The sequence below is a fragment of the Sceloporus occidentalis genome, unplaced genomic scaffold (genome assembly GCF_023333645.1).
Source record: "Sceloporus occidentalis isolate IW3139 unplaced genomic scaffold, rSceOcc1.0.p SCAF_1, whole genome shotgun sequence".
NCBI lineage: Eukaryota > Metazoa > Chordata > Lepidosauria > Squamata > Phrynosomatidae > Sceloporus > Sceloporus occidentalis.
In genome coordinates, this window is record NW_028316981.1 from 216,369,029 (window position 1) to 216,383,077 (window position 14,049).

Sequence of the window (14,049 nt, forward strand, 5' to 3'; positions counted from 1 at the left end):
TTTCATCCTCAGAGGATAGCAATGACAACCCCCCAATGAAGAAGCTTGCCAAAAAAAACCCCATGATAGGGTCTCCTTAGTGTCGCCATAAGTCAGAAATGACTTGAAGGCACACAACAACAAAGTCTGGAAAATAAAAGGTTAAGAGGTGATATGATAGCCCTGTTTAAATATTTGAAGGGATGTCATATTGAGGAGGGAACAAGCTTGTTTTCTGCTGCTCCAGAGAACAGGACCCGGAACAATGGATTCAAACTAGTGGGAAAGAGATTCAACCTCAACATTAGGAGGAACGTCCTGACAGTAAGGGCTGTTCAAGGATAGTGGAGTCTCCTTCTTTGGAGGTTTTTAAACAGAGGCTGGATAGCCATCTGCCAGGGATGCTTTGATTGTGAGTTCCTGCATGGCAGGGGGTTGGACTGAATGGCCCTTGCGGTCTCTTCCAACTCTATGATTCTATGTCCTAAACTCAGGTCAGATTTTCCTGTCAAAGGACAGATCTAAGATTTAGTTTTAGCATAGTAAGTGACATGATGCAACTAAGCAGACTTGAATATATTGGCCATATTACTGGCCTTTCTCATCATGGGCTACATAAGAAAAAAGCTTCTTGGCAGATGCATTCTTGTATTTTCTCATGACTCATCTGTGTTTCAAAACATATCTTGGTTCCATTCTCACAGACAGGAACAGATCCTTCAAATGACTGTCCACTCAAAAACAATCTGGCCTGGGGCTGGCATTGAGGAATCCTAACAAGAATCAGCCTGCTGTGTGTCATTACTCAAGGGGTATTCATTAAACTGAAAGACTAAATAAGGAGAAAAAGAAGTAAGACTAGCAACCAGGTAGACCTGTATTTAGCAAAGCCATTTTTTGGCATTAATATGTCCACCCAAGCTCAACAGAAGCCCTCAGTCAGGTTCTATGTTTTGTTTTTTTGGTTTAAAGTAGATTGGTTTATGACTGCATTATTGCTTTTCTTTCCTTCTAGACAGTGTCTTTAATTTTGTCTAGTTTCTCAGCTAAGATAAATTATGTCCAGACATTATAAGTGCATTTTCAAAAACCATTTTTAGAAAGGAAATGAATCAAGGATATAATCTACCAAAGAGCCAGCTGCAGTCAAGTTACTTTACTGTGAGGGGAGACAATTTGAGATTATTTATAGCTTGTATCTCTGCTAAAAATAAAAATGGTGCTCCAGGCAAATAACAACATCTGAATTTGAAAATACAGCAAAATAGCAATAAATAAAATTATTCATCATAAAAAAGGCAGGATATCTGATCATTAACTTAATGCTTCCCCTGCATCGTGTTCTTTGAAGGAAGTATATTTTCCCTTTCTCTGCCTATAAACTCTTTCCCCTAACCCAATGGTTCCCAACCTGTGGGTCGGGACCCCTTTGGGGGTCGAATGACCCTTTCATGGGGGTCTCCTAAGACCACTGGAAAACACCTATTTAATTACAGTTATGAAGTAGCAATGAAAATAATTTCATGGGTTTGGGTCACCACAACATGAGGAACTGTATTAAGGGGTCACGGCATTAGGAAGGTTGGGAACCACTGCCCTAATCCATACAAATGAATGAAGCAAAGGGAAAAGATTTTCACTCTTTCAGTAGCCATGCTAGCTAGGGTATAATAGTAGCTGTAATCCAACATATCTGAAAAGCAAAAGGTTGTGGAAGGGATTATCGGACTCTTGGGTAGGAGAAGATTTTCTTTATCAGAGTGACACCCCTGGAAGAATACTGCTCCAGATAGTCATCACAAACTCGACCATTGTTTTAGGTTTATAATCCCTAATTCTCATCTGAGAAAGTAATCTACACAAAAGATGGCCATCTAGCCTCGTTTTAGAAACTTCCAAAGAAGGAGACATCACCACACTGTGAGGCAGCAGCATCTTCCACTGCCAAAGAGCTCTGACCCTCAGGAAGTTCTTCCTAACGTTGAGGTGGAATCTCTTTTCCTCTAGTTTGAATCCGTTGCTCCGTGTCCTAATCTCTGGAGCATCAGACAACAGACTTGCTCTATCCTCAATATGACACCTCTTCAAATATTTAAACATGGCTATCATGTCCCATCTTAACCATCTCTTCTGTAAGCTAAATATATCCAGCTCCTTAAGTCTCTCCTCATAGGGCTTTATGGTTGCCACACCTTTCACCATTTTGGTCACCCTTCTCTGAACATGCTCCAGTTTGTCAATATCCAATATATTGAATTGTGGTGCTCAGAAATGGACACAGTATTTCAAGAGAGGTCTAACCAAAGCAGAATAGGCATCCCTTCAAATATTTTAACACGGCTATCTAGGAACCCCTTAACCTTCTCTTCCCCAGGCTAAACCTACTCAGTTCCCTAAGCCACTCTCCATAGGGCATGGTTTCCATACCCAACCATACAGTACAGTCATACAGTACAATCCACAACACAGCTAAGAATGTATTTTGTTTTGTCTGATTAATCAATCAGATCAAACGATTTAAATCTAATTTTTTTTGGATCATACTAAATTTTCAGATTATTTTTAGTGAACCTAGTAGGTGTCAGTTGGTACCAAAAGCATCTATGAACTGAGCTTGCCTTTTTGACTATTTGGAATTAGCTGCGATGCAACAAAACTGTTTTTGTTTATTGCTGAGTAACAGTGACATATTCCCTCTGGCTTTTTATTAAGGATTGATAAAAGTATCTTGTTTATGTAATCTGTTACAGTGCAGTCTTGCAGAAGTTCAATTAATTTATTTCAATGGTGGGTCTACTCTCTACTTCTTCTTATTTCATGTGCCTTGGTCTATATAAAAGTCTCATGGGCATCAGTCCTGTACTGTATTCACTACACCACTCTGTCACTGCACCACCCATAAATTTCCCAATCTACCACCACCACTGAAATGAATGGGATGTCACATGCACCACTGAAGTACTTGAAGGAATCATGTTTGACAAAGTTGAATAGCGGAAGCCAACCACTGGTCTAATTCAATCTCCCACTTCAAAAAAGGATACCCCTTAGTTTGTTTTTTTTTTCCCTTGAAAGTTGTAGAGGACTCCCAACATCTACTGGAATTTTGCTCTATTGCTAAATTACTCCTGTAACACCTGTTTCACATGTTTAAATATGATGAACAGGTAGTAGAAACACACACATCAAACAGCTACACTTTATTACAAAAAAAGGGGTTTGTGTGCCATTTACTATTACAGGTACATTTGCCAAATCATGTTTCATGCTGCATGATGTATTAAACATGTTTCCTAATGTTTAACATCCATCTATGATGCTTGAAAACTATCAGTATTTCTCACTTTAAGCTTGATATATTATATTACTGGAAAATAATCTGTTTCTGTTACAGCATGGCAATGGTCTGACACTTTTCAGTCGCATTTGGACAACAGTATCCCTAAGGATGGTTGGATGACAAAGGAAGTTCTGACAGGAGCAGCGCATTTCCCTGGAACAGTCGCATTGCTGTGGACATTTCCCACATGATCTCATGAGTCCATCACTCCAACAATGTGGTGTGAAGGGCTTGTGATCTGCTCAAGTCAAGACATCCAAAATAACCATCATTTGGGTTCAGTTCCTAGTGTATTTTCAGGTAGCAGAGCTGAGAAAGCTCTCTGTCCAAGATCTTGGAGAGCTTTGCTTTTCTAAACATACAGGACTTCTTGACAAGAAACAGTCAACTTCTTTCTTTCTGCTATTTCTTCTTTGGGCTGATTTGTTAAATCAGATGTGGAAAACAGAGAAACAACTACTATATGGTGTTAAAATGTGGCTTTATACTACTATAATTTATTATCTGTTTCATTCTGTATTTTGTGTTTTTACATTGCTGTTTATTATTGTATTTTTAGTATTGTATTTTAGTATTTTATTTTATTGAAGTAGTTCTAACTGTTTTGTTCTGCTGTAAATGCCATGTACATGGACGACACATATAAATAAATGTTAATCTTAATAAAAAGCTAAAAGTTCAACACAGCACTATGAAACTTATTATTTTGCATTACAATACACAAATCATGGACCATGGTAATACTAATTTTGCATACCATACTATATCTTCTATATAAATATACTATACGCTTTCCAGTATTCCTCAGTAATTCTCAATGCATACCCTTGTACTAGCAGGTAGTTTTCAAGATTAAACAAGTTAGAAACAAACAGAAGGAAGTGAATACTTTTCTACTTAGGAGAACAGAACAAAACATGCCCAAACAGTAAAGCGATGTATGCTATAGATACCAAATGACCAACAACATAAGAAATGGAAAGGGTGACTGTAGTAGCGCTGAAGATTTCATTATAAAGAGGAATGAACTGAGCCAGTGACTTGAGCTTCAGTGTTACAGCCTTTTTTGTAGCCTGGAGCATCTTTTTGCTTCATTTGAAATTGCAATATGTCTGCCTTTTCTCCTTTCAAATAACCTTATTTCCCAGTCCAGCAACCATAAAAAAAACCCCAAATAGCAAGTTGCAAAACCTCTCTAAATAAATAAAATGCCTGGGGAGAAAGGAGGAATGCTGATAATATTTTATTCCTTCAAGATAATTTTTCGCTATCCATGGCTCCCTAGTTGGTACCTTGTGTAGATGAGAGAGGAAAGCTAGGAATCCCAGTCTACTCACCAGTGTCTGCTGATACCGTAATGTCTTTTTTGGAGGGGTGTCTCTACTCATATCCAAAGTTTGGAAATAGGAAAACTGGTCATTGTGGAGGAGGTGCCTTCCTTTCTGCCTCCCTGTTGCAGGTTCATAGAAAGGGAAAAAGCAGAAATGGTCCGACTGCTCCAGCAGGGTGGAAGGATGTGTAACCAGAGACCCCCATTCTGCTCATGTTGGTGACACAGCAGTCATGTCTATGCTCTAATCCGTCTCACTCTGTCCTGGCATTGAGACAGCCCAGCAAATTAAAAGGTGATGAGATTTCTTTCTTCTGGCTAGGGCAGGGCTGTTTCTGTCCAAGGCCAATGAGCCTAAAATGGGAAGCATGAGGAATATGGGTTCAAGAAGTACACAGGAGAATGATATTTGATGACTGGGTGAAGCCAACGGAAAAAAGCAAAAAGAAATGAAGAGGGGAAAAAACCTCCCAAGCATGAGTGCTAATAAGATTATTTCCTCAAATAGCCTATAATATTATACTTTGAATATCCTTGTACACTAAGGGCCCGAACAGACAGGCCAAAATAAAATTGCTTAAGGTCCCTTTGGAGGCATGCTGTTTAAATGACAATTGCATCTTAAGAGGCCAGAAGCTGCACCAAAGCTGTGCTCCAGTCCTTAGGACTGCAGCGTGGCTTTGGCTCAACTTTCGGCCTCTTAGGACACATGCATCATTTAAACAGCATAGCTCCAAAGTGACCTGAAGCAGTTTTATTTTGGCCTGTCTGTTCAGGCCGTAACAATTTTTATACAATTCTACAGTGTGCCCGCGTTATAGGCGGGGGCGCTATACGCAGCTTTGAGCTTACGCGCAAAGCTGCATAGAACCATGCATGAGCACGCGGGGCGCAAGTCCCATTCAAATGAATGGGGTGCGCGCCTGTGGCACGCACACACCGCTGCACCACTGCATGCATGAGCCTCATTCACTTGAATGGGGCCTGAGCATACGTGCAATTTGGCTTACGCGGTGTGTGTGTGTCCGGAATGGATCACCCGCGTAAGCCAAGGGCGCACTGTATTTGATTTCCTACACTCCAAATCAACAATGTAATAAAACTTTAAAAAGTTGTAACAATTATATACAATATCTGAAGAACATGCAACATAAGTAATCTAAACATCATTATATGTCTGTATAAAATCTTTAATATTACCAATGGTTAACTAATCATTTCCTGTGATTTTTGCAGACCAACTCTTCACTGCATCTCCTGGAAAGATATGTTCAAATCTCCCAAGTTTTATAAGCAAGCTATAGTTACCAGCATTGCAAACAGGCCTCAATGAAGCCAGCAGTAGGTCGTTGTGTTGTAAAGATTAGGGACCATACGTACCGTATCCATTACTTCATCCCTTATTTCTCACACTGTTCTATGAGGATCCTTCCAAGCAATTCTACTGTGTTACTCAAAGTTACCACTTAAAGAATGTCTACACATTTTCATGTATTCTGATTATCTCAATAGCACTGACCTCATAGAATTACATGGTGTTTGATGAACAAGTTGTCTAAATATGTTTTCGTTTCTTAAACATCATGTCTATAAATATTTTTCTGATAAGAAGTCTGCAGTCTTTCCCATGTTCTTGGGGCTACAACTCCCATCAGCTGCAGCCAGGATGGCTAATCATCAGGAACCCTGTAAGTTTTAGTTCAACAAGAATAGGAGAGCCACAGATTTCCCACCCCTGAAATCTATAAAAGGGGGCCATCTCAGAAATACTTGTACTTAAGAAATGTTTGAACTCAAAATGCAACTCAAATGATTAATGATCACCAATGGTTTTAGGTAGAATTTTCTGTATCAAAGAACAAAAAGGCACTGAAATATTGCTAGGAAGTCCCCTCCCACCAATCTTAAAACTAATATAGGGAGAAGTTTGACAAATGTTTGCTTGTAACCTAAAATCAAAGTTGGAAGAGTCCATGCAGGAATATGCAATCAAAGCCGCCCCAACATATGGCAATCCAACCTTTATAAACCTCTAAAGAAGGACACATCACCACCCTTCAAAGCAAAATATTCCACTGTTGTACAGCTCTTTTGAGATGGAATCTCTTCTCCTTTACCTTGACTCCATTGTTCTGGGTCCCACTCTAGAGCTGCAGAAAACAAGCTTGCTCCATTCTCAATATTGCCATCCCTTCAAATACTTAAAACAGGGATATGATGTCACCTCTTAATTTTCTCTTCTCCAGGCTAAACATATCCAGCTTCCTAAGTCTCTCTGCATAGGGCTTTATGGTTTCCAGGCCCTTCACCATTTTAGTCACCATCTTTTGAACATGCTCCAGCTTCTCAACATCCTTTTTGAATTGTGGTGCCCAGAACTGGACACAATATTCCAGGTGAGGCCTGACCAGAGCAGAATAGAGTGGCACTATTACTTCCCTTGATCTAGACACTATACCTCTATTGATGCAGCCAACAGTTTAACTTGACCCAGTCCTTCAAGTAGCAGAATGTACCACACAATTGTTCAATGCCACTTGCATGTACAATGGTATCTATCACTAGTTCTGAAGTTTTACATTTCTGTAAGTGAAAGATTTATTATGCCAGCAGGGGGTTATATGATCACAGAAATGAAGTGCATGGGACCCAAAGGGCTATCTACTCCAATCCCCCTGCTATGCAAGAATACAAGCTAAAGCATTCTGGAAAAAATGGCAATTCAACCTCTGTTCAAAGATTTCCAGAGTCTACCACCATAGAAAGCAGTCCATTCCACTATCAGACAGTTCTTCCTGATATTTAGGTGGAATCTCTTTTTTCAAATTGAATCCAGTGGTTTGTGGATCCAGTGGTTTGTGGATCAGAAATCTCCATCTTTTACAGAACCCTTCAAATGTTTTTAAATGGCTATCATGTCACCTCTCAATCTTCTCTTCATCCAAGCTAAACATGCTCATCTCTTCATAGGGCTTGGTTTCCAGATATTTTTTTTAATGTCTGCTCTTCTGTTCTAGGAAGGCATGATCCAAGACTTCAGTCTGGGTTGGGAGTTGACCCATCCCAATGATATCCGTGTTTCCCCCTCACCTTTAAATTTTAGCCACATACTATGAAGTTTTTCCCCATTATTCAAGGCATCTCTGGGTATATACATCCTTGACATATAATATTCCTCCTCCTCCTTTTTCATTTGGTCTATTTGCCACATTCCAACCACAAGCCTCATCCCAACTGGTTTCAGTGATGCCTGGAAAATCATATTTCCCTTTTCATGTTCAGAGTTCAAGTTTATCTCTCATGCTTTGTGTATTAGTGCAGGACACTTAAGATCATGGGTGATTCTCTCCAGCAGCAGTCTACAATAATCAGAAAACAAATATGTACTTCAAAGGAAGTTTCACAAGCTCTTATAAAAGGAAAGACTCACACATGAAAGAAAATGCAAAAATACCCAAATTATCATTGTAGTTTTGCTACTTACTTCTTTAATCTTAAAATCTACTACAGCCTCTTAAGTGTGAAAGAAGTTGCACTCTTCCTTCCATGAAACGCAATACATCAGAGGGTACCCTGGCCATAACATTTTAACATGATTGCTGAGATGAGCTGAGATTAAAAGGGAAAAAAAACAACCTTTTTGATATTTTGATATCTGGATTAACAAACTGACTAAATATGGAACAGATGGCATTATGTTGGCCTATCCAAGGTTGCATCCAGTTCTGAGCCTTGAATAGCCAGCCACTCTCACCCTGCTCTTTGGTCCCCCTTTAAAATCCCTTTTTGGATTTGGGTCTTAGGCTTCCAGGGAGTTTATCAAACGGGAGGAATTTCTCTTAAATTCAAATGAAAAGAAAGTGGGGCCAGAACACATTCACTTAAAGTCGCTAGTTTAGTGCAATTACGTGAATGCTCATTGCGTTTGAACTGGCTTCCCATTGCCTGAAAATAGCATGCCATTGCCCGAATTTGCATGTGGCAGTCTATCACACAATAACGTGAAACCACATGATTGTGTTCGGACTGACTTCCTATTGCCCGAATTTGCACGTAATGGGTTATCATGCAGTAATGTTAAACCCCATGATTGCGTTCAGATTGCCATTGGATTATACTTCCAATTTCCCTTGTCTGATAAACTCCCAAGTGACCTGCGTCTGGACCAGTATGTTTAAAAGTGGTTTCTTTTTTGCCAAATGTGATATCCACCCCCTGTCCCATCCCGATTCAGGCTGAAGGAAGCCAGTCAGAGAAAGGTTTAACAGATTAACCTTAATAACTTTATTACAGCCATTTGGCCAGCACAACAGATTAACAAGCACAAACAAAATTCCATCAGTGATACCTTTATTGGCCAACCAAAATGCACAATATACTTGTTGCAAGCTTTTGAAGCTCCATGGGCTTCTTCATCAGGAAAGATGTTACAAACCAAACAGGAAGAAAAAAACAACAACAATTGGAGATGTTAGTCAGATGCCTGCATGTTGTTTCAGTCCTTTGTAAAGATGGTATGCTGGGGAGAATATCTTTTGCAGGCAGGCTCCTCCTCCTTCTGGCCATGCTGCAATAGGGAGATTTTCAAAATCCAGGATTACAACAGGACCTCTTTTGCAATCCAATATGTCTCCATTTCAGTGAGGTCACAGGCTTCTTTGTAGGCAAAGAACAATGGATTCCTCTAGAAGTCTCCATGTTTTTGCATCAGTTCAACTTCATTTAATATATATTGCAGGTTATTTGATACATTAACCAGTGCCAGTGCTTAGTTTGAAACAGACAACAGAGTTCAAGCCAGGCATTCAGACCTCCTTTTCTTCAATCACTCAACATCAGCTAGACACATCCACGCCCTACTGACTCTGTCAACTGTATCCCTCAGTGCCACCAAATGAATGCTTTAACAAACTCTTCTGTACTGGGATTAGCTGCCTTCTGTTATTCCACCCATTGTTTCACACTCATCCATCAAAGCACAATTCAGTAACATATTTTCAAGCCTCCCCTCCCCCCCCCCCCCCCCAGTAACAGTTTCACAGATTGATCCATAACTGGTTGAAAAACGGTGCTCAAAGAGTTGTCATCAATGGCTGTGCTTCAGACTGGAAGGAGATCTCAACTGGAGTGCCACAGGGTCCTGGCCTGTGGGTGATGCACTCCAATTATTTAAAAAATAATTTAGATGATGGAGTGGAGCAAGTTCTTACCAAATTTGTAAATGATATAAAACTGGAGTGGCTAACACAGTGGAAGATAGGAATAGAATTCAAAAGGACTGGAAAACTGAGCAAAAAATAATGAAATAAAATTGAACAGAGACAAATACAAAATTCTACATTTAGGCCATAAAAAACCAAATGTACAGTTATTGGATTGGGGATACTAGGTTCCGCAATGTTATGTGTTAAATGGACCTTGGGATTATTGTTGATCATAAATTGAATATGAGCCAGCAGTGTGATGCTGCAGCAATGGCAGCAATTGATATCTTAGCCAGTATTAATAGTTTCTAAGTCACAGAAGTAATAGCGCCAAAAAAGGGCGGTCTGCCAGCGCCTTGTTTTGTTCCACGAGGAAGCTGCAGTGGTCAAACCACATGGCTTCCTCGTGGAGCAAAAAGACCCCGCAAAGAATGGGTTCTTTTTGCGGCGCGATACTGACACCACAGTGTGGCAATGGCGTACTCACGTCAGTATCATGCCGCAACATGCAGATGCTAAGCATGCGTCATGTCAAAATGGCGGCGCCCATCTGTACAGGGTACCGCCATTTTGACTTACGGAATACATACTAGGGTTGTGGGGTGTCTGTAATTGATGCCTTGAGGCAACCCTAGCACATCATCAAGACGTGCCACGAGGCCTGTCTGTACCAGGCCATAGTTTCACTATATTCTGCATGGTCAGGCCTCATATGAAATACTGTATTCAGTTCTGGGCACCTCATTTTAAGAAGGATATAGAAAAGTTTGAGTGGGTTCTGAGAAGACGAGCAAGAATAAGATGTGTGTATGTACAGTATATGTGCCTTTAAGGGAGTTTGGTGACACCCTTGGTCAGCAAACGATGAGTAAAAGCATCTAAAAGAACAGCTCATTATCTCTGCCATTTTAGCATCTTTATTTTCATCTTCACCTATTAACCCATCTGATGATCTCATAAGGATCCCAGGGTCTGCCTGACATATTCATGAAAGCTTTTACCCTCTAAACCTGAGGCTAGCATTAACCTTTTTCTTTGCCTGTTTTTCCTCAGAAAACTTAACACATACTCTCTAAGTCCAAAATACACTGTGGAGATAGTTACATGGAGAAAATAACATCTGCCCTTATGCAATCATAGTAAATGGATGCTACATAGCTTAATGGCAACTTTATGCAATCCTTCATTTTTTAAAAAAAGTGTGGTTATACCTGGTCAGAAACTACTTTGTCTTTGTGGCTCTATCAATGAGGCCACGGTACATGAAGCATCAGGAGAAGTCTTATCTGTCATCTCACAGTAATCCATACTCAATTCCCACAAGATCTACAAAATGAAATCCAAAATTACTGAGATATGGGAATGCTTTGGAGACGAAGGTGCTATGGCCTGATCTAGATGGGCCTATAGTGTGCCCTTGTCATGTGCTAGGGATTGGCTGATGGCGCACCTCCCATACATGCCTCACCCCTAGCACGTGACAAGGGTGTCAAAATGGCAGCGCCCGTGCGCTTAGCATCCGCACGTCACATCCCCTTATAATATCGTGAGTGCACCATTGGCGCCGCAGAAAGAACCCGCTTTTTGCTGCACGAGGGAGCTGCGCGGTTTGTCCGCTGCGGCTTCCTCGCGCAGCAAAACAAGGCACTGGCAGACCTCCCTTTTTGGGCAGTCTGTACCCCACCTAAATCACTAAGAAAAAGGCTTGTTGGCCCCAAAAAGGTTTTACTGTTTTGTGGATTTAGGTGCACTTTGCTACATGGCCAACACAGCCGCCCTCTGAATATGTTTGCTGGATTTGAAGAAACCGAATTTTGACACTACAGGGGAAAATTGGACAAGTGGTACCTTATGGACTGAGACTTAACTCTTGAGATTTCACCCCCAAAATTCTTTCATTTGGGCTACAATTGGCAACTTTTACTTATACTTGCTGAGGTGACAGGAAACTCCCCAAGAGCCATCAGGAATCCATCCGGATCCATCAGCCCCCTGGAGCAGATGATTCTAATCAGCCCCCACCTCTGCAGAGGTTCCGAGTCCCAGTGAATCTAAACCTCACCTGATTTGTCCATGACAACAGAACTGTGGAGAGTTCCTGCAAACCAAGATCACCATCACCCAACCTAGCACAAAAAACAAGGTCCAGAGTGTGCTCACCAGCATGAGTAGGGCTTGATACCATTTGGGACTGACCCATGGTTGTAACGGAGGCCATGAAGTCCTGACCCACTCCTGACAGAGCATTCTCAGTATGGATGTTGAACTCCTCCAACACTAATAGGCATGGTGACTCCAACACAAACCCCGAGACCATCCCAGCTAGCTCAGGGAAACTGTTGTGCAGCAGGGTGGGCAGTACACCAACACAATCCCTATTATGCCCTGGCTACCCACCTTTAAACAAACACACTCCAAACCTGCAGACTGTGTGAGGGGACACCTGGTCATGTGGATGGAATCACAATAGACCACTGCAATTCCACCTCCTGTCCCCAGGTCTTAGCTGCTGCTTCACAGAGAATCCTGGTGGACAAAACTGAGAGACTAACCCCACCTAGACTCATCCAACCAGGTCAGCTTGTTCCTCCCAGATCAGGTCCTGAATGGCAGCAGACATTCAGCAGCAGTATTTTCAAACCAGTGGGGCTATTTAGACTGGCAGACAGTATCCTCTTGTGCTCCCGTTCCTTGATATTTTGTCACCTCCCTCCCTATCTCCCTGAAACTGTGCCTTCTTTCCCTCCTCTGAAAAGCACATCCTTCCTCTGTTAGGCTGACAAGGCAGTAGCTATTTAAAAACAGTACACATGAAAGTGTCAGCGTCACACAGGACAGTTTGTTTGGATCTCAATGGAAGTTATTCGGCTGCTGCTAATGGATTTGACATTTTTGTCTGTACCCTTTGTTCCTAGGTGGTCAAGAAGGGGAGTAGACTTTGCCTGCACTGACATCCCCCTTAACTAACACCAGATGTCACATCTGTGGTTCTACCTTTCCCATTTTTCTTCTGTATGATTTCTAACATCTTTGCCTGATGAACCTTTGAAAGCTTGTATGATGTAGTTTGTTCATTTTAGTTGACCAATAAAGGTATCACTGTTTTGTAGACTAAGAAAATGCTCTCTCATTCAATTCCAAAGGTTCTTTATTTAGAAAGTTCAAAAGCTTCTCAACTACTCAGAACTATACAGAATTTCAATTCTCAATATAGAGCAAGATTTAAAAATTGGAAGAATTTCCTAGTATACCAGCCCTTTGGCAACAGCCGTGAGAGGCTTGTTTCTGAACACAGATTACATTTCAAATCTAGAACCCAAGCGCAAAGAAGAAAAAACAGAGAGGCACAGCTATTAGAAAATGAGTACTTTTTATTTTGGCACATGAAGGTTATCTATGTGTAAAAGTTCCTTTTAAAAAATGGCAGTGAAAAAAGGCCTGGCCTTTCCTTTACCAAGCTAGAATGAGACAGTTGCACTGGCACAGTCATCTAGCACCAATATGTAGAAAAGATGCTGACATGCTTCTATTTTTACCTGATGGGTGTGGGAGCCTTAAGTTGCCAACCTGAGCCAGAAATGCCTATGGCTACAGTTGTAGGAAGGGGGGGAAAGGACCTTCACAAGGCAAGAACCTATACATTTGGGCCTCCCTCTAGATTATTCTGCCTCATTTTCCTTTTCCTATAAACTGTAATGGCTTTTTAAAACTATAGAATAAATACATTATATAAAAAGGGTCTATTCCAGTTGTGTCTAGAGCAGTGATGGTGAACCTTTTACAGACCGAGTGCCCAAACTGCAACCCAGACCCCACTTATTTATTGCAAAGTGCCGTGTCCCTCTGGCTTTCTAGTAGGAAACTCTGGCAAACTCTGTGCTAGGGTGACAGCATGTGTGCCCACAGAGAGGGCTCTGAGTGTCACCTCTGGCACATGTGCCATAGGTTCGCCATCACTGGTCTAGAATGTTGTTCCACTGGACATATGGAGTATGTGAACATATCTTTAAATAAAACTAATTTTTGATGTTTTGCCATCTTTATTTCTAGGACACTGTCCTGAAATTTCACATCCTTCCAAGCTGCAGTAGTGGAGGAAATAATGCCCAAACAGATTCTCACAAATAATGAGTAAAACCCACATTTTCCTCATTTTCCCGACATCTTTCGAGACCTAGCTATAGACATATTCAACA

General features: G+C 41.0%; 1 protein-coding gene across 1 annotated transcript in view; it reads right to left on the reverse strand.

Annotated features, from left to right (window-relative positions):
* CLCN1 (chloride voltage-gated channel 1) overlaps nucleotides 1–4,795 on the reverse strand; it is a 158,887-nt gene extending 154,092 nt beyond the window's left edge. The window contains exon 1 of the mRNA XM_089488891.1: nucleotides 4,657–4,795. Within this exon, the coding sequence (XP_089345017.1) occupies nucleotides 4,657–4,707 (51 nt within the window). The 5' untranslated portion in view covers nucleotides 4,708–4,795. The remainder of the gene's footprint in view (nucleotides 1–4,656) is intronic.
* Between the last annotated feature and the right edge of the window lie 9,254 nt (nucleotides 4,796–14,049).